Here is a 20,050-nt window from a genome sequence, read left to right on the forward strand (position 1 = left end):
AAAAGAAAAGAAAAGAAAAAAAAAGTTAATTGTATTGTAAGAAAGTATCTTTCTTAGAGTATAGACCCTGTGCTGGCTGTGTGCTTCCTAGGGGGAATAGGGGACTTTTAGTAGGTCTTTAAGAGTCGCCTTGTACCCAATACTTACTAAGTCCAAGCTAACCGTGCCTGAGATCCAAAGTGGGTATCTGGGGACAGAAAGGAGGCCCCAGTAGACTGTGACACACATGTCTAACCTGAACTGGAATGTTCAAAGGCTTGGCCCGCTCACCAGCCACAGCATCTCCAGAAGAATACAGCTTGAAGACAGCAGGGTATACTTTGTGACCCGTATTGGTGCTACCAATGTACACCATGTGTACTATCAGACCTCATCTAGGATGTGGCCAGACCATAACCCATCACTAACCTTGGCACATTTGCTGGGAAATGTCCTTAAGGCTCCATAGGTCAGCAGGTCAGCGGTTGGGTTACCTAACAGCTTAGGAAACAGCACCATGGAGACCAGGGAGCTGCTGAGCCCTCTGGGAAGTAAAACAAATCAAGGGAGTTAAGCCTGATTGTGTGCTTGCGTGTGTGCATGCATGTGTGTGATGCGCACAGGTGGGTGTGCACATGTATGTGTAGGGGTTAGGGGTCAACCTTAGGCGTCACTTTTTTCTATCTTTCATTTAAGATATAGTTCCTCATTGGCCTGGAAGTTTCAGATTAGCTGTCCACAAAACTTGGCTTTTTTCTCTGATTTCTGGGGATTGAATTCAGGTTCTCACTCTTTCGAGGCAAGTGCCTTCCTTACTCTCCTCACCCCACCAGGCCTCTTCAACCCCAAGTGTACTTCTGCTTTTCCTCTCTAGGCAGTCTTTCCTGCTTCTTCACATCAGGAATACCGACCGGGTGGAGAGCTTTGCCTACCAGCTAGTACTGCCTCATGTGTATGACTGTACCAATTTAAATTTTATGGTTCTGGGGAGATAGTGCTGTTGGTAAGTGTGCTTACTGTACGAGCATGAGGCCTGAGTTTGATTTCTACCACCTGCTTTTTAAAAAGTGCAGAGGTCTGGCGTTTGGAGGTCAGAGGGCGACTTGCAGGAGTCAGCTGTCTCTTTCAGATACATGAGTTGCAGCGATTGAGCTCAGGGCGTCAGACTTAGCAGCAGGCACTTCTATCCACTGAGCTCACTGCTCTCCCCCTCTTTTTGTGTCAGGGTAACTCAGGTTAATCTTGATCTTCCTGCTCTCCCTCCTGCTGGCTGAGGTTACGGGTGTGTGTGCTACTCTGCCCAGTGTGTGTGGTGCTGGGGATGAGACTGAGGGCTTCTGCATGGCGGGCAAACACTCGACTGACTGAGCTTCTCCTCCAGGCCAGAACATGCCCTTTCTGGCCACAGGCTCGCATGTTCCCTCATCCCCTGGAAAGTTTTGTCTGGAAAAGGGTCTTGATTGGAAGCTAGGGTGGAGCAGAGAGCTGGGGCCGGGTCACAGCAAAAGAGTGACTGAATCTCAGGTGAGGGTCCTGGTGATGCTCCTTCCACCCCTTTGAGAGAATATACGAGGCGAGTTCATCTTGTTTTAATACAAGATCTTGTTTGATGTAGCCCAGGATGGCCAGAGATTAGTCCGATGATGACCCTGACCTCTTGGATCCCTACTTCCACCTCTTGAGTGTTGGGATTACCATCCTGTAAGCCGACATCCCAGTTTATGCATTTCCTGAGATGAAACCTAGAGCCTCCTGCATATCAGGCAAGCACTCTACCAACTGAGCTACACTGCAGTGTGCCTGGCCCTGAGTCACGTGTGCATAATGTTAGCTGCTCTGATTACAAGACAGAAATGCCCGCATCATAACTGGGGACAGTGTCCTCCAGCACTGTAGCACAGACGGCCTCCCGAGTGCCGGGATGACAGGTGTGCACCACCATGCTAACCAAGCTTAGTTCATGTTTACTTGAGTCTCAGAGAGTCCTGGGTGGACTTAGATAGCTGCACCTGAGAGTAAACGTCTGGATGCCCGGGGCACAGACTTCTGGATAGCCACTGTCTATAGCTGCTTTTTTATAGGTCTTTGTATCTTTTAAAGGTTGTAGCTAAGAATTCTCCATTTTCTATATGGGCGAAGCCTTCTCTGGTTGAACTCCCAGGAGGCACAGCTGAGGTCATGAAGAGTCAGCTGCTGGTCACCCCGAGGGTAGGTGGTGTCCATTCTCCCATCCGCTGGAAAGTGGAGACAGACCTAGAGGCATATTTCTTTGCCTGTCTGTAAGTTTGACTGCATAGAAGTTTATTGATTGAATACATGTATGGAACATTTTTCTTAGCTAATAATTTTTTTCTGGGTTGGTTGATTAGTTTGGGAGGGAGTGTTCTGTTTAGATTGATTGGTTGGGCTTCTGTTTTGTTACTCAGACATGGTCTCAAGTTTGGCTTTGTTTGAATTCTTGAATTCTCTTGACTTCCTCCTGCCTCTACCTCCCCAGTGCTGGGATTATAGGTGTTTGCCATGTGTTAGGTTTATGTACTGCTATGGTTGAACACAGGGCGAGCTAGGAAAGCACTCTGCCAACTTAGCTTCACCTCCAGCCCTTTCCCAGATAATTCTGCCAGCTTGTCGGAACTTTATAGGGAATATGTCAGAAACAATTCCCACCTACCACGGTATTTACAGACAATTCCCGAGTGTGTGGTACAAAATGCAGGGTGGGGGAAGCACTACTCAGATGAAATTGGTTTGGAATCTTTATTGCCCTGTGCTGTTCTCTTTGGATGTTGCTGGAATGTAAAGTTAGCCCTGTACTTTGACCTATTCAAACACTTAGCCATGCAAACATTTTCTAGCCCAGGGTGATGGTTTCAGGTCCTTGGTTGATTGGGGGTATAGTCTTCATATGGCAGAGTTATAGATGGAGAAGTTCTCAAGAGAAATAATAGGTATGGAGTTGCTGAAGCTCCATTCAATGGTTGGAGATAAATGGATCTATATTAACCGTATATGGTAATAACAGAAAAGTCTGGGCAGCTGCTTTTGACATCTGTGAACTTCCGTGTGACTCATCCAGCCAGTCAGGCGGCTCTGGACAGCAGCCTTCCACGGAGTGACTGCACAGACGCCAGGCTGATATTCAAGAGTGAATCTCAAGGCTGGCTGAAGTCTACTCAGGCTTAAGAGGCACGAAAAAGGTAGCAAGAGGAATTCCTAAAGTACCTGATTGTTTTTTTTGGTTTTGTTTGTTTGTCTGTTCCCCCCCCCCCTTTTGAGCCAGTTTCTCTAGGTAGCTCAGGCTTGCGTAGATGATCCTCCCAAGTTTCTGGGTTTATAACATGCATCACCACACCCTGAGTTCAAAAGTATTTAAAGTCATTTTCTCTGTTAAGTATTACATTTTTTCTTAATGCTTTAAAAATGGCTCTTTAAGTAGTTGACACCCCCATGCCTTCAAATTCTCCATACATACATAATTGGACATGGATTGAAAATATTGAGGCTAAAAGTCTCAACTGTATTGAATGTGCAGATTTCTGCTGTGATTAGTTTATTCCCTAAATGATGCAGTATGGCAGCTGTACACATAGCACTGTTACTATGGCAAATATTGCAAGGCATCTAGAGATGATTCAGGGCTGAGGTTGGTATACACTACAGATAGAACAATGGCCTCCACTCTCAGTGAGAGCCAGCCGGGGACATGGTGGTAGAGACCTTGTCTAGCACAGGTGAGTCCCTGAGTTTCATCCCCAGATCCCTGACTATAAACAGATTAAAATTCACAGTGTGCACTGTGTGGATGTGTACAAGCCGGTTCTGTGTAAGTACTGCCCCATTTGTGTAAGGAACTTCTGTGTCCATGGTATATCAGATGCATGAAGGGCTGAAGCCAGTCCCCAATGGATAATGAGAGGCAACTACTCTGAGCACTTGAGACCAGTGCATAGGGAGGCCAGTGGATCAGATAGCGTGGGGAGATTGAGCATTGGAATGTCCTAAAGTGTGCCTTTTCTCTCCACCCTCCCTCAGCTCCATAGTTGAGTTTGTTGTCAGCAGCACTCACACTGGTCACTCAGGGTGAGGACCAGGGTCAGGAGGCTTCATTCTGCCCTGAAGACTTTGCTTCACCTCCCCTGCTCCGTGCAGGCCTCCTTCGAGACACTTGAGAACATCTTCACATAGTTTTAAAGGCTGCTTCCAAAGATTGCCGTTCCTTCGTTGTCTGCTTCATCAGACATTTTGTAGGCCATCCATATGGCATAAAGAATTCCATCTAGAAATTAAGAAATTATAGTCTGCGTTTCCTGTGCCAGTAGCTCGCTCTGTCTTATTTTCCATAAGAAATGAGACTAGGAGGAGAAGGGGGAGAGCCATGTGCAAACAGACCTCGTTTAGATTCCCCTCTGTGGACTTGCTGGTTGCTCATGGGCCACTAGGCACCTGGTTAGGATCCAGCCTCCTTTTGATCGTGTGCAGTAAGCATTGTGTCTGCAAGTAGCCTTGCTCATCTTTTATTATTAATTACTCCTGAGCAGCTCTGTGAAGCTACTAAATATTAATAAACTGTATGTGTTCGTGATTGAGACAAAGGAACACCTTCCCCGTGCCTCTTCCTTTTAGAAAGCAAGGACCCACGTGAATGGTGGGTAAAATTGAGGTCAGACTTTCAGATGAGGAAGCAATTGAAATGGAGACCAGATCTGGACAGAACATGTTTAAGCTCTGACTTTAAGTTATATAAACATTTGTTTGTTTGTTTTGTGATTGTTAAGAATTGAACCCAAAGCTCTGGCAATACTACAAAGCAGTTCTTTGGCTGAGGCTGGTCCTTAGCATTTCACTGTGGGGATTCTAGGCAAGCATTCTGAGCTATGCCTCAGTTTGCCTTTAGGACACACACACACACACACACACACACACACACACACACACACACACACACACACACACACACGTCCTGTCCGTATTTTAAGATTTGTCAGCTGAGTATTGATACCCTGTGTCTGTTCACATCGGCGCTGTTGGGGCTGCCCTCGCTCCTGAGACACTGGTTTGTGGTGTTCCAGTTCTTTCCCACTGTCTCCTGAGACTTTTTCCTCTGATGGGGTTGCTCATTGTAGAAATTTACATACAGCCTGAAGAAGAGAGAGTTAAATCAGCCATATCCTAAAAAGGAATATTAGCTTGTGGTCTCAGGCCTGTATAACCTTCTGATACTGGGACATACTAATCTACAGAGGTCACCAGGAAAGTGAAACTCGAAATAACAACTCCCAATGTTTTAAGTGTGGCTCTGCACTGTCCTCACAGCCTGTTGAGCATGATTTCTTATCTTCGCTGTCTTAGTATTTGTGATTATTACCTATTTTAAAACAATTAGTGGGCTGAAGAGGTGGCTCAACTGTTAAGAACACTTGGTGCTCCTCTGTAAATTGAATTTTGTTTCCAGCACCCATATCAGATGACCCACAGTGCAGTGGGAATCCAACATTTTTTCTGCCTTAGGGCACCTGCACACATGTGGACCAACGCACCTTCAGTAATTTGAATAAGCGCGGTCCCCAGTTTGAATCGTTGGTCCCCAGTTACTGGAACTGTTGGGCAAGGATGAGGGAGGTGGCATAGTTGGAGGACATGTCACTGGGAGCAGACTTTAGGACTTCAAAAGATTCCTGCCATTCCCAGTGTGCTCTCTGTCTCCTGCTTACAGTTCTGAGCTGTGAGCTCCAGCCACCATGCCTTCACTCCACCATAATGGTCTCTAACCTTCTTGAACCCTAAACCAGTTACTCTTTTGTAGATTGCATTAGTAATGGTGTTTTATCACAGGAATAGAAAAGAAACCAATACAGCACAGGAATGTAAATAAAAATTAAAATAAATACTTAGGATTATGTTGTATAGGAGGCTCGGGGGCTTAGTAGGCCTTTTATTTGTCACTATAGTCCTCGCATAGCCCAGGCTTTTCTGAAGCTAAGTTATATTAACTACAGCTGTCTTCCTGCTTCTACCTTCTGAATGCTGGGATGAAAGCTATGTAGAACTGCTGCTGGCTAGAAATAGCTGGCTTTGTTCAGAATTGTGTTGCAGGCCCCAGCAGATGTCTGTTGAAGGGATAGAACTTAGTGTCAGGCCTGTATCCCAGTGGCTTTTTGCCCACCATGTACAAAGCTTGTGTTGTGTCCTTAGCACCATGTAAACCAGCGTGGTGGCACATGCCAAACCCCAGAGCTCAGGAGATGAAGAGAATGGCTGGAAACACAAAGTCATCCTTTGCCTACATCGTGAGTTTGAATCCAGCTGGGCTCCCAGAGAACCTGTCTTAAGAATAAAAAGAAATATAAGACACTCACTTGATTTAACAGTATTTGCTGTTTGTTGAAAAAATTATTTCATCAATTTCCAAATATTCCACTGTATTGCAAAGCTAGCATGGTCTTCAGTAAGTAATTCCACTGTAGAATCTAAACTGTTTCTAGTTTTCTCCTGCCCTAACCTTTGCTTAATGATTGTTGAGCATAAATTATTCTTCCATCTCTGCTTAGTCTTAGGAAGAGATTCCTAGAATCAAAACTGTAAGCCAGGAATTAATCTGCATTCTAACTTTTAAATCCCCATTTCTTTGGATGTTAGCAGGGCTGGGGGTCCTAAATAAATTATACAGGGGTATGTCTGATGAGAGGAGGAGTCATACTTTCTGGTTGGTTCCTGAAACAACCCTGGTTGAGTTTGTTGTTGTTGTTGTTTTGGTTTTTTGTTTTGTTTCTTTTTTTAAGGCACCTTTAGAGCCTGTCCCTTTGCATAGTATATGGGTCTGTTTTGCTAGCCAGTCTGGGAATAGCATCTTTGCTCATTCACCCAGCATATTCCTTGAACTAAATCATCAAAGAGCCCCAAAGTCTGCCAGCACCTTAACCTGGGTCTTTGTTCTTACTAAGAGGTGAGGCACTTGGGGAGAAGGGACCAGGACTCTCAGTCAGTGCTCATAGTGAACACTCAAATGATCTCTGAAGAAAATATATGGAGCATGTGGAGCCTGTCTTTGGTAAACTCACAGCAGTGTTGTCATAATTCTGGAATACAAGTAGAAGTTTAGATTTGGAAAGTGGCCTAGAAGAAGTCCGGAGAAGTAGTTCTATTGGTAGTGCTTCCTGTGCAAATACAAGGCCAATAGGAGACTGTCTCAAAAATCAAGGTAAATGGCACCTAATAATGGCCCCTGACCTCACACACATCCACTGTGCACCTATATATACAAACACGCAGTGCATGCCCACAGTTACAGAAGAAAGAATGAGAAAGCTGAAGAATATAAAGTCAGACTGAGGTGTGAATGAGACTCATCTGGACCATTGGTCACAAGAATCTGAGGTTGCTTTCTCTTCCTTCCCATCCTGACCCTCCAGCCATTCGTTCTCAGAAGGCATGGCCATTTCTTAGCATTTTGTTTTCTTTAAATTGAAAAAATAGGGGATAGGATTTAGCTCAGTTAGAGTGCTTGCCTAGCATGCACAACGCACGGAGTTCCGTAATCGTGCATGGTAGTGCACACCTGCAGTCAACAGTCGGGACGGGAGACAGCAGCATCAGGAGGTCCAGGTGATCTCCAGTTAAATAAATAGTGTGCTTGAGTCTTGCATGAGCCTTATCAAGATAGTGTCTTTAAAAAGAGGGAGAGAGGAGTGAGGGAAGGAGGAGAGGACGTTCCATCAGTGTTGACCATGCTAGAGATGAATATAAACATTTGTAACAGCATTGGAATAGGGATATTAGAGCTTCTAGGAAACTCTGCTTTGCAGAAAATGTGCAGAAATGACAAAGTAGCAGGTAGTTTCAACCTACCGGGCCTACTATAAGGTCTGGAAGCCAGGATTCTCCAGACACTACCTAAGCCAGTGGTTCTCAATCTTCCTAATGCTGTCACCCTAAAGGTACAGTTCCTCAAGGTATGGTGACCCCCAACCATAATATTATTTTCACTGCTACTTCATAACTGTAATTTTGCTAATGCTATGAATTGTAATGTAAATATTTCTGGAGATAGAAGTTTGTCCAAAGTGTCACAACCCACAAAGTTGAGAACCGCAGCACACCCACAAAGTTGACCTCAACACACCTTTGCTGCCCAATGTTTGGGTTCTGCAATCAGGCCAAACAGCTGCATGCACCCAGCAGTCATTCTGTTGCAGTCTGACCCATGCCCACCTGGAAGCATCCCCTTCTTGATCTGTTTCCCTCAGACCTGGCTTGTGAATTGGACACAAATGACCTTTGTCAGGCAGGGAGTGTGGCAGAGCTGCTGTTGCTCGGGAACTTGGTGTCACTGCCCTTTTTGTCCCTCGCTGGCTTTAACCACTTACCCACTGGAGCCCACACCTTCTCCAGTCACTGTGTGGCTCTCGGAAGCTGGCCCTCCTCTCACCCAGTGTCGTTGGGGCAGTGCTGCGGCACCTCAGTCACATTGGAGACGTTCTACCAGGACACAGGATGCTTTAAATGGAGCAAAGAAATGTAAATGGAAAGAAATTATAGCATGAGTGAGTTTCTCCTTTTCAAGATAATCTTATTTAATAACCAAAACCTCCAAAGATGTACATTTTATCCCCAGACAAAGGCAATGTGGCAGGGTCTGCATCGTGGTAATTACATGTTTGGGTTTTCTTTCCTTCTTTAAAGTAGGTTTCTATTATTTCAGTTTAGGAAAAAGACTATTCATCTATTCCATCGCTGGGTGGCCCATCCACTATGAAAATAGGTCAAGAACCGTAATCTAACTCGACTGCTGATAAATAATTAAAGCTAATGGAATTTTTGCAAATCTGTGAACTAAATTCTCTGAGACGCTGCCAGGCCATACTGGATGCTGTTGTATAGAGAGATTTTTTTTTTATTTAACACCCCAGTTTAAATGCATTTAAAACCACTCCTCCATCTCCCAGAGACTGGAGAGGGCATGTGTTCATCTATAAAAGCAGCCAAAAGCTTGAAACCCGTCAATAGCCACGCCATTCACCTTCAGATGATGAGATGAGAGGCGAAGGGTCCTGCATCCTGGAACAAAGGGAAACTTCCCTTCCCACCAACCACTCTTTAACTTGAACTCCGCAATCGAAGTACCAAGAACCTCACACCTGGAGGCTGAGGCGATGGCTCAGTTGGTAAAGTGCTTCATGCAAGCATGAGGACCTGAGTTGTGTCTCTGGAATCCATGGTAAAAAGTTGGCTGTGACGGCTCATGCCTGCAGCCCCTGAGCTCAGTGGACATGGCTGGGAGGACTCCTGGAGCTCACTGCCTGAGTCAGCAGGAGGCCCTGTCTCAAAGGATCCTGGGAGAGAGCCTGGGGAAGACACAGTCTTCACACCCGGTCTGGGTTCTTTGCTCTGTTAGTGAAGGGGAATCACAGGTGCCATACATGACACCAAGAACCAGAGCCTGGGGCTGATTTCCCTTCACAGCAAACTGATGCTCTGCATCTTCATGAATTGGGCAGATATTCCTGAAGGCTGTTGTGAGGACTGATGGCTTACACCTCAAGAAAGCAGCTGATTTATTAGTGTTTAGCGGTTCAAACCTGTAACCTCAGCACTCAGAAACAGGAGGATCATAAGTTGGAGGCCAGTATGAGCTACACAAGACCCCTACACACACTCACAAGGAGGAGAAGGAGGAGGAGACCGAGGAAGGAGAACATAGTGTACAGTTTCGTCGTTAACTTTTTAGGAAGGGAGAATGATTTGCTGTTACTTTCCCTATACTTTTGTTAGAGGTTCATACTAACTTTGTACTCTGCTTTCTTAGGTTTATAAACACTAAATGCAGATTTCTGAGATGAAACTGTACAAGGAAATGTCTACATTTAAAAAAAAATTAGTTGCCCCTACCTAGCATCGAAGTCTTCTAGAATCTGGGTTTTTGTGTTCTTCCTCCTCCTCCTCCTCCTCCTCCTCCTCTTCCTCCTCCTCCTCTTCTTCTTCCTCCTCTTCCTCCTTCTCCTCCTCATCCTGTTTCTCCTCCTCCTCCTCTTCTTCTTCCCCTTCCTTTATTTCTTCTTCTTCTTCCTCCTCCTTCCTCTTCTTCCCTTTCCTCTATTTCCTCTTCCTCTTCCTCTTCCTCCTCCTCCTCATCCTGTTTCTCCTCCTCCTCCTCCTCTTCTTCTTCCCCTTCCTTTATTTCTTCTTCTTCCTCCTCCTCCTCCTTCCTCTTCTTCCCTTTCCTCTATTTCCTCTTCCTCCTCCTCCTCTTCTTCCTCCTCCTCCTCCTCCTCCCCCTCCTCCTCCTCTTCTTTCTTCTTTTTTGTAATGACAGAGTTTTGTGTATCCCATGCTGGTCTGGTGCTCACTATGAGCTGTTGATCTTCCTGCTTCCACTTAGGTTCACCTCACGGAGGGAACCTCCAAGTGCTGGGTTTATAGGCAGGCGCCATTATGTGGCCTAGGGACAGCATGTGCCTTAGACAGGTACTCTTTCAACTGAGCTCCATCCCTAGCTGTGCTTTCTGTATTTTAAAAGAGCTGTAGGATTGATTGATCCACTGTCCACTGGGGCAGATACTAGAACCCTACTCCTTCCTTCTTTTCTAGAAAGTTGCTCTACCAGTTCCTTCTCGGCAACCCCTGTGCAGTTCGACTCACAGGTTAGATGGCACTGGAGACAGCAACAGGGTCTTAGAACAGCTGCCAGGCATGTGCTACTCAGAATAGAGGAACAGAGCCTGGAGACCATGTGTCAGGCACTGGAAGGAGGCCTGATCTGGAAGGGTCCAGGAGAGCTTAGCCCTACACCCTTGGCCACTTTTCAGAGGACAGGAGAACCCAGTGGTAGAAGATGCTTCAGCTGTTTCTCTCTCCTCTCTCAGCTTCTCAATGTTCTCTTGAGAAGCTGGGGTTCTCCTAGTAAACTGACTGCGAATTCCCTTCCCCCTCTCCTTTTCCCATCCCTTTTTTCGTCCTCCCCCCACCCCCTTTTTTTTAAAGACAAAGTCTCCTGTAGCTCAGGCTGGGCTTAGATAGTTCAGTATTGTAGATAGCCTCAATCTGGTCCTCCTGACTCCTCGTCCTGAGACCACACCTGAACTATGGTGCTGGAAAGCAAACCCAGAGCTTCGCACTTGTTAGGCAAGCACTGTATCAAATAAGCTGCATCCCCAAGCACTCTGTCTGTCTGTCTGTCTGTCTGTCTTTTCTTCTTTTTTTTCTTTTTTTCTTTGAAGCTGACCTCAAACTTTCGACTGCCAACCCTCAGCTTCCCTAGTCCTTGGATTACAGGTTTGTAATGTAATGTGAGCCATTGTAGTGTAAACAAACGACCATGCCCGGTTTAAGTGAATTACTTAACCAATACTTGGTGAGCAACTCTTCAACTGCCACTCTTTACCAGAGAGCTTTCTAGCAAACCTCAGCACTTCCCTAGCTCGGTGGAAAGCCCTCACACCGATATGAGTCCCCATAGGTGAGCAGGACAAGCAGGACGGTGATCCTGATGTAGGGTGGCATAGCTACCTCTGACATTCTAGGAGAACTCGACAACTTGCAGTTTCCACGGACGAGTTCAAAGGCTATGGCTTCAAAGGGCATCCCTGACCACCCTCCTCACTCTCTCAGTCAGTTCAGTGATTGTGCAGGAGAAGGCGTAACACTAAGTCTTGGAGAGACACATATTGACTTATTTCAAATATTCAGAAGACCCGGTGAATGCACTGCCCCCTTGAGACTCATCACAGCAGTTATGACAGTCACCCACCTCTCCTCTCCTCTGGTCTCGTCCCTCATTGCTCCCCATAAATCAGCTTAAAGGAAAGTCATATATATTTCATCCACAAATACCGTAGTATGTATCTTGAAAGACCCCTTTTACAAGATACCACATGGTTCCTAAGATAGGAGCTCCTGTGTAGTTTTTTCTTTTTCTTTAAGCAACAACTTGGGGCCTATTATTCTCACTCTATTTTATTTTCAAGTGACTACTGTTTTGTTAGCTGTAATACTTAGGTCTTCTAATGTGTTTTGTCCACTTCAGATGCGGGGTGAATAGGATAATGAACAATCAGATATAAAAGTGCTTGTTTCTCTTCCTACAGTTTAGAGTAGCAGTGTGTCTTGCATTTGATGGTGTCAGTTTTAACACAGATTTGATATAAAAATGTACTTTGGGGGTGAAAAGTTGCCTTAACATTTAAAAGCAATGGCTGCTCTTCCACAGACCTGGCTTCAAGTCCTAGCACCCACATGGCAGCTAACAGCTGTATTTAACTTCTGTTTTAGGGATTTGATGCCCTCTTCCAGCCTCCTGGGGTACAAGGACATGTGGTGCAAAGATAATGTGCAGTCAAAGCACCCACACCCTGGCTGTCAGGAATTCACTCTGTAGACCAGGCTGGCCTTGAACTCACTCACAGAGATCTGCCTGCCTCTGCCTCCCAAGTGCTGGAACTAAAGGTGTGCGCTACCACTGCTCAGCCTATAAAAATGAGTTTTCAAAATGTGCTTTGGACACACTCAAGACATTTTCAGATTGTTGTTTTTTTTAATTTACATATGGGGGCTGTAGTGTACCTGTGTCTGTGTTTCTGTGTGTGTCAAGATCAGAGAACTGGTAGGAGTTCATTTTTTACTGCCATACTACAAGCTCTGAAGTTGAACTTAGGACCTCAGGCTTGACAGCAGGCTTCTTTACCTGCCATCTCCTGACTCTCGAAGACACTTTCCAGTCAGAATTTCCTTTGTGGGGTGTGTGTATGCGTGTGTTTGGAGTTACCCATTCATGTGCATATGAAGGTCAGTGGGCAGCCACGGGAGCTATCTACCTTGTTTTTTGATATAAGGCGTCATACTGGGCCAGAGATCTCCAAGTAGGGTAGGCTGGCTAGACTCTGCCCATTTGTGCCTCCCCAGTGTTGGTACTACAAATCCATACCACCATGCTGACTAAGAATTTTCTTGCTTTGAGGTTTAGATAATGAATACTTCATATAGTCATAAGGAAATATATCTCTGTGACATGTCACCTCCCAATCTGAACATTTCTGAGGGTCCTTTGTGTAAATAAATCAGTCTACCATTTTCACTCACCGTAAGCTCCACCCCAGCTTTTCACAACCAAGACACGGGAAGAAAAGGTGAACTGAAATTAAGGCAAAGAAAGTGGCGAGCCCCATCCTGCGCAAGGCAAATCCAGATCCAGAGATGACTCCTAAGCATGAGGCATGATGGGCGGGAGCAGAGAGATGCGTACAAGGCTCTTCTTTTTAAGTCGGAGGGACTGACTGTAGCAACTTTTTTTTTGAAGATTTATTTATGTTATTAATGTATGTGTTTTATGTGCATGTATGTATGTGCATGCCTGATACCCACAGAAAGCAGAAGAGGGCTTCAGATTCCCTGGGACTAGAGTTACAAATGGTTTAAGCCATCGTATGGGTGCTGGGAATTGAACCTAGATCATCTGTAAGGGCAACATGGCCTCTTCACTGATGAGCCAACCCTCCAGCCCAGAATAATGAAAATCGTCTCTACGTAGAAGTGGCTCTGGCAATATCACCTGTTTGTTGCATACTCAGAAGAGAGGGACAAACCAAACATCTTGACCTTCTCCAGCAGACATTTGATAGTAATCACCGCAAGGCCATCACTTCCTCCTGATTTAAAGTGTATTTACTGTGCGAGTGCCATTTGTTTGGTTGTAGGAGGGCATGGGTGTAGAGGTCAGAGGTCAACCTCATGTCATTTCTTGGGATGTTTCCACCTTGTTTTTTCAGACAAAGTCTCTAACTAGCATGTGGGGCTCAGTGATTCAGCTTGACTGGTAGCCCGATGCGCCCCGTGCCCCCTTTATACCAAGGTGCTAGAGATCAAATTCAGATCCTCATGGTGGCACAGCAAGCCACAAACAGACTGAACCATCTCCCCACCTGCAAGGACCTCACTTTCTGTGATTAAGATATGTTTTGCTTCTTGTTCAGTGATTGGTACAAGATGGAACAAAATTGATACCAGGGGAAACCCCATAACTCAATTAAGCGTTCAGCTCTATTGTTAGGACTTTTAAAACATGTGTCAGTTACCAAGTTATAACTCTTTCTAGTGTGGTTTCAATCAACTCAAACCCCTCCTCTCTTCAGTTGGCAGTTGTCACGAAGGGTGTGCATCGATGGTGACCCAGGACCAGAAGCGGTAGAGACTGTGGTTTCAGTGGCTGTCTAGAATGCAAAGGGCACCATGCTCTGAAACGAGGATAGATCATTTCCTGTCCATGCTAACCGATAGCGACAGAGTCCCGTGGGCCAGAACTGAGCAGCTTTGAATCTCTCTCCTCAGTTTAGTAACAAACCAGATAATATTTGCAGGCGGCAGATTGAGATAAGGCATTTCTCAAACTGCCAAGAAATAAAATTAGAATGAGTCTTTTAGCTGGTGGCTTGAAGTGCATCTGTGTTGGTATGTGTGTGCAGTGTGAATATGTAGTCGGTTCTTTTTCTCGTCAGCCTTGGGGAGTAGAGTGTGCATGGGGGAGTAGAGTGCACGTGCACTTGTGTGCAGACAGATGCACATCTGGCTTTAATATCAAAAAGGTTGCTTCAGGGATTGGGGTTGTGGCCCAGTTGGCAAAGCCTGGATTCCATCCCCCAGATCACATCAGCTGGGCATGGTTTGTAATCTCAGCATTCAGGAGGCAGAGGGAGGGAGTTCAAGGTCATCCTCAGCTACATTGAGTTCAAGACCAGTGAGATCGTGTCTCAAACAGACAAGCCAAAAGGAAATAATTAAAAAGGGGTTGTGACAAGCCTGTCGTGAGAGGCAGCTCTTGGGCCTTCCTGGAATCTTGTTATAGGCTGCAGAGAGAATTCTGTCACCTTTTTGCTTCGGACAGTTGGTTTTCTCATGAAGCCAACCTTGTACCAAGAGAGAAGGTTAGGGAGCCCAGGGGCTACGTTGGCTTGAGCTCACACTGAACCATGAAACTCTCCCCTCTTCCTTTTCTCTGTTGAGGTCACCAATTCTGGGCTCTTCCCTTCTGTCATTCTGCAACCTCATCCAGCTTCTCTCTTAGCCCTCAGAATGGGGCTGTATAAGAGAGGAAGTGACTGGTATAGCTCAGATTGGCCTTAAGCTTGTGATCCTCCTGAATCAGCCTCCCTTGTGCTGGGTTTATAAGGACGAGCCACCATACCTACCTTTTGTAAGCCACCTGGGTGACATACACATGTCCATCAGTAGTACATGTTGTGGCTACTGCAAGTGCCATTTCCACATGTGTCGTGATTTGAGCCTTTATAGTTATGTCTACATATTTGCACCTGCATGTGTTTATGTGCGTCATGTGCATGCAGGTGCCCTTGAGGTCAGAAGAGGACAGAGTGTGTGTGTGTGTGTGTGTGTGTGTGTGTGTGTGTGTGTGTGTGTGTGTGTGTAAGAGAGAGAGAGAGAGAGAGACAGAGACAGAGATACAGAGACAGGGGACTGAGTTCAGATCCTAATTTGTCAAGTTCCATGATTTTAGCTAAATTTCTTTCTCTTTCTAAGCTGTGGACATCCTTCTGTTCAGTATTCTAGTCCGTGGTATTGATAGGGTCAGTGGGCAAAGGATAGAACTGCTGGTGTCTAGCACAGATTGGACATTCAGCCACCACTTGTGGGCCTGGTCCTGTTCCTCCCAGTCCTCCCCTGGTGCTTTAACTAAACACTCTACACATTTACTGTGGCAGCTTCCAAACCTACCCCAGCTGCTCTCTGTTCCCCAGAGCATCCCTGCTGCTAAATCCAGTCTTTCCTTGGTCCTTAGGTTTGCAGCTTTCTGTAGAAGCAGCACCCTTCTCTCAGGGACTCCCTTTGTTTAGCTCAGTATCCTCCTGGCTCTCTTAGTGTTCTTCAGAGACCTCTCCCACTGACCCTCAGGGTAGAGACTTGCCGTCCCTGACCCTCCCTCACAAGAGCATACTAATGTTAAATGCATCTCGACCTGAGCTGCCCGAGATGGTCAACCACCTGTGGCAGACTCCATGCCTCCAGGCCCGACGTTTCCTCCCAAATGTACCGTGTGGCGAATACCCAGTATACTAAGACTTAATAGTAAAGTGTTTGTAAAATATAACACACACACAGAATTTTTGTCCATAAATGCTCCTTTTATTCCTTGAACTTCTTTTTTTCCCAGGGGCTGGAATTACAAGTGTGCAGTTCCAAGAGCTCGAATACCCTCAAATGCTCTTTCTGGCCTCATGGGCATCTGCATGCACATGATGCACACAAACACATGCAGGTGCAAATATGTGCACATAGATAATAAGTTAATAAATTGATCTTTATATGTCTGCATACATATATACATACATACATACACACCCACATATGTACACACACACACACACACACACACACACACACACACACACACAGGACTGTATAATTCCAGCACTTGGGAAGTAGAGATTTAAGATTATCCTGAGCTACATAGTACGTTTCTGGCCAGCCTGAGTTACACGAGACATTGTTTCAAAAATCAGATGGAACCCAAGAAACACAAATCTTTCTCCTGTTGTCCTTTGTTTTATCTTTGCCCTTCACTGTTAGATCTTTACCCTGTCTTTCTGGAATGGGTGGTGGTGGATGAACTGAATAGTATTTTATTCCCTGTTGCTTCTATCAGCTGAAAACAACAGGAATACATCATCTGACACTGCTGGGGGGTGGGATCCAGAACAAGATTTACGAGATGGATATGGAGTTGCCAGCAAAAGCTGCATTCCTTCCAAAACCTTAGGAAGGTCTGGTTCCAGCCTGTGCCAGCTCTGCCAGGCTCTGCTTGTCCTATGGCCAGGACCCTTCATCTTCCCGATCTCTGCTTCTGTATTTGAGTCCTTTCTAATTCTCTCTTATATGGACTCCTGTGTTTCTGCTTGGGCAGTCTGATGACATTAGCCTTATCTACATGGCCCAGGATCCTCTCCCTGACCCACAATTGTTAGTATAATCACAGCTGCAATGTCCTTTTACTGTGTCAACTCATGTATTCACAGGTCTCAGGACATCCTTGGAGGCTAATAGCTTCTACAGGTTGCAATGTTTGTGGGAGGGTAAAAAAGTCCATGAATGCATCTCATTGCTTTTTATCATTGAACTTAGTGTAGAAATGTAGTGAATCATCCAGTGGAGGAGCAAAAACTATTGGCTTCTCCAAAGGAGGTGACACACCTATGAATGACAGCCCTTAGGAAACTGGGTAAGGGAGGTGGCTCAGTGGGTAAAGTGTCTTGGCATATGAACATGAGGACCTGAGTTCAATCCCCTACTCCCACATAAAAGCTATGTGCTTGTAATCCCAATGTTAGAAGGTAGAAATAGGCAGACCCCTGTGGCTTCCATAGCCAGAGACATCTTCCCTGAATCTGTAAGCTCCAGGCCAGCGAGAGACACTGCCTCAAAAAGTAAGCGGAGAAGATTGAGGAAGACACTCAACTCCTGACCTCCGAGAGGACACATGCATACACCACATGAATAAGTAGAAGTTCTCTATTTTGTCTTAAGACAGGGTCTTGCTTTATGGCTTTCTGTAGTGATAATCTGTACAGAGCCTTTGTAGGAAGCCTAACCAGTATCCCTCTTCTCTTTCCTCCAATGGCTGTTTCTTGACGTCTGCTCCACCCAGGATTTACGCAAGCAGGTAGCACCACTGCTCAAGAGCTTCCAAGGGGAGGTGAGTACGCATGCACGTTCACTTGTCCTCATCCCACGCTTTGTTGCTGTGTTAGCTACGCTTCTCACTTCTGTGACAAAATCCTTTACAAAGCAGCTTAAGGAAGGAAAGGCTTGGTGGCTCACAGTCTGAGGGTGCACAGTCCATCATGGTGGGAAGGCACGGCGGCAGGAACACAAGGCAGCTCCTCACCTCCTCAGCCAGGAAGCAGGTGTGTTGAGGCCTGTTGAGAAGATATGGAAGTGAGAATGAGTGTCACTGATTGCTTGAAACCCCAGAGCATAGTCTCCTACTTCCTGAAACACCCTTCCATGCCCCACTTCCCCTGATACCTGACAGGATGCCCCACCCATCCACATACAGATGGAGGAAGATCAGAAATGCATTTAGAGGAAGCCGATAATAACTGTTGTCTTTGATTGAAAAGTTTGAAATTTTATAATCATAACGATTACATGTAATTATTATGGCAAAGTCATCAAATTTAACTCACGTTGAAATTGGATTGATTGATTGCTGTACTTAATTTTCTGTTTCACAAGCCCAGACAATTAATTGGGAGCGGGAGTTAACCTCAGTGTTCAATCCAACTTGGAGCATGTTCTACACCAACAGAAATTTAAACAATCCCTCACAGCCAGGCTGGCAACGCACTCTTGTAATTTGGTCTCGGCTACCTAGTGAGTCCCGGCTCAGGCTAAGCTATCTGGCAAGCCTTTATTTGAAAACTAAGCACCTTGGACCTGCAGAGGTCAAATCCCCTGGAAATGGAGTCACACATGGTTGAGAGCCACTGTGCGGGTACTGGGAATGGAACTCTGGTCCTCTGCAGGAGCAAGGTACCCCTAACTAACCCGAGCCGTCTCTCCAAACCTTTACTCTTTCTAATCTGCTGAAGCTATCATGTTTCTCTGCTTTCATTCTTAACATTATCTTAATCTTTTTTTAAATTACTGAAATGATTTCTCAACTGTGTGAGTTGGTTTTTTGTTGTTTTGTTTTTTGATTTTTGTTTTTTTTTTTTTTTTTTAAGAGCCAACCTTGAGTATGTTTCTTTGGGATGCCCTCTTTGCTCATGTCTGTTTCCTTCTTTGATCTATTTTGAGTTATGATTAAATGTTTATTTTCCCTTTGTGAACTCATACTGTTGTACTTTTTGAAAGTTGCTGCTTACGTCAGGATTCCCACCTTGAATTTTTACCTAAGAAAGTTTTTCCCCAAGTTCCACACTAGTACTCCCTAAGACAGTAGCTCCCTGGCCTCGCACCTTCCAGGACACACCTTTCTCAGAACAGAGAGAGAGGAACCAACTGTAGAGATGCCTTTCCCTAACGGCGAGTACCCTGCTTCACCAAGGAATCACCGTCCTCACAGATCACCAAGGAGAATGCTGCCAGAGTCCAACATGGGGGCCAGTGAGCCTATTGGGCTCCCAGACAGTATAGCTGAGAACGCTGAGGGACCCCAGAGCAGCCACCACCCCCAAAAGTCTTGCCCCAAATGGGCAACAATGTCCCTGTAGTGACATAAGGTAGAGTCCCAGCTCCCACAGTGTATGTACTCTGGCCCCTCCTGCAACCACAGGGCACATGCGATTAGAGCAGAGCTGTATGCAAATGTCTGGGAAATGCAAAAGGAAGTGACTGAGAGAATGGTGATTCCCGCGCTCCTTTTGTGGGAAATATCTGTCTTTAGGCTCAATCTTAAGGGTCCCTTGCAATGGCCCTGATGGTAGGAGCATCAAATGTACAACATACAGTGCACACAGTTCTCTCTGGGAGAGTTCTGTCAGTCGCTCATGGGATAGACGAAAACCTCCATTAGAAAATAGAAAATGGACAATTCCTAACAAGGCTACAATAACTTTGATGTCAGAATCAGACAAGAACAAAACACGAAAGAAAATCAGTCATTCTTATATAGTTATAAATAGATAATTCAAGAGCCCTAAGACAAGTCACTGGAAGCCAGTAGGCGTGGCTATTTCATTTAACAGCCTGAAATGCTGTTTCCTTTAACAGCAGTAAATTGCATTAGTGTTCTTTATAACATGACCAGATGTATGGAAAATTGCCATTTCACTAACTGTATGGAAAAGAAACCCATCCGTGAGGGCGGGAGAGATGGTAAAGAGCATTCTTGCCCTTACAGAGAAGGCCTCGGTCCAGTACCCAGCACCCACATGGCAGCCGTCACTACCTATACCTACCTTTTCAGGGCCTCCAGAGTTGTCTTCTCCCCTCCTCAGACTCCAGGCATACATGTGGTATACAGACATACTCAGGCACACACATGCATGAATAAAATAAATAACTTTAAATTAGAAAGTGATTAAACAAAAACTAGAAACCAGCAAACTAGAAAAAGAACCTTTTAACC

General features: G+C 45.4%; 1 protein-coding gene across 9 annotated transcripts in view; it reads left to right on the plus strand.

The window, feature by feature from the left end:
- Positions 1–20,050, plus strand: part of Cux1 (cut like homeobox 1) — a 320,437-nt gene that overhangs the window by 144,186 nt on the left and 156,201 nt on the right. For all 9 annotated transcript variants that reach the window (XM_032886312.1, XM_032886313.1, XM_032886317.1 and 6 more), the window contains exon 3: positions 17,624–17,671. In XM_032886312.1, coding sequence (XP_032742203.1) covers positions 17,624–17,671 — 48 coding nt within the window. The remainder of the gene's footprint in view (positions 1–17,623; positions 17,672–20,050) is intronic.

The sequence above is a fragment of the Rattus rattus genome, chromosome 16, assembly GCF_011064425.1.
Source record: "Rattus rattus isolate New Zealand chromosome 16, Rrattus_CSIRO_v1, whole genome shotgun sequence".
Taxonomy (NCBI): domain Eukaryota; kingdom Metazoa; phylum Chordata; class Mammalia; order Rodentia; family Muridae; genus Rattus; species Rattus rattus.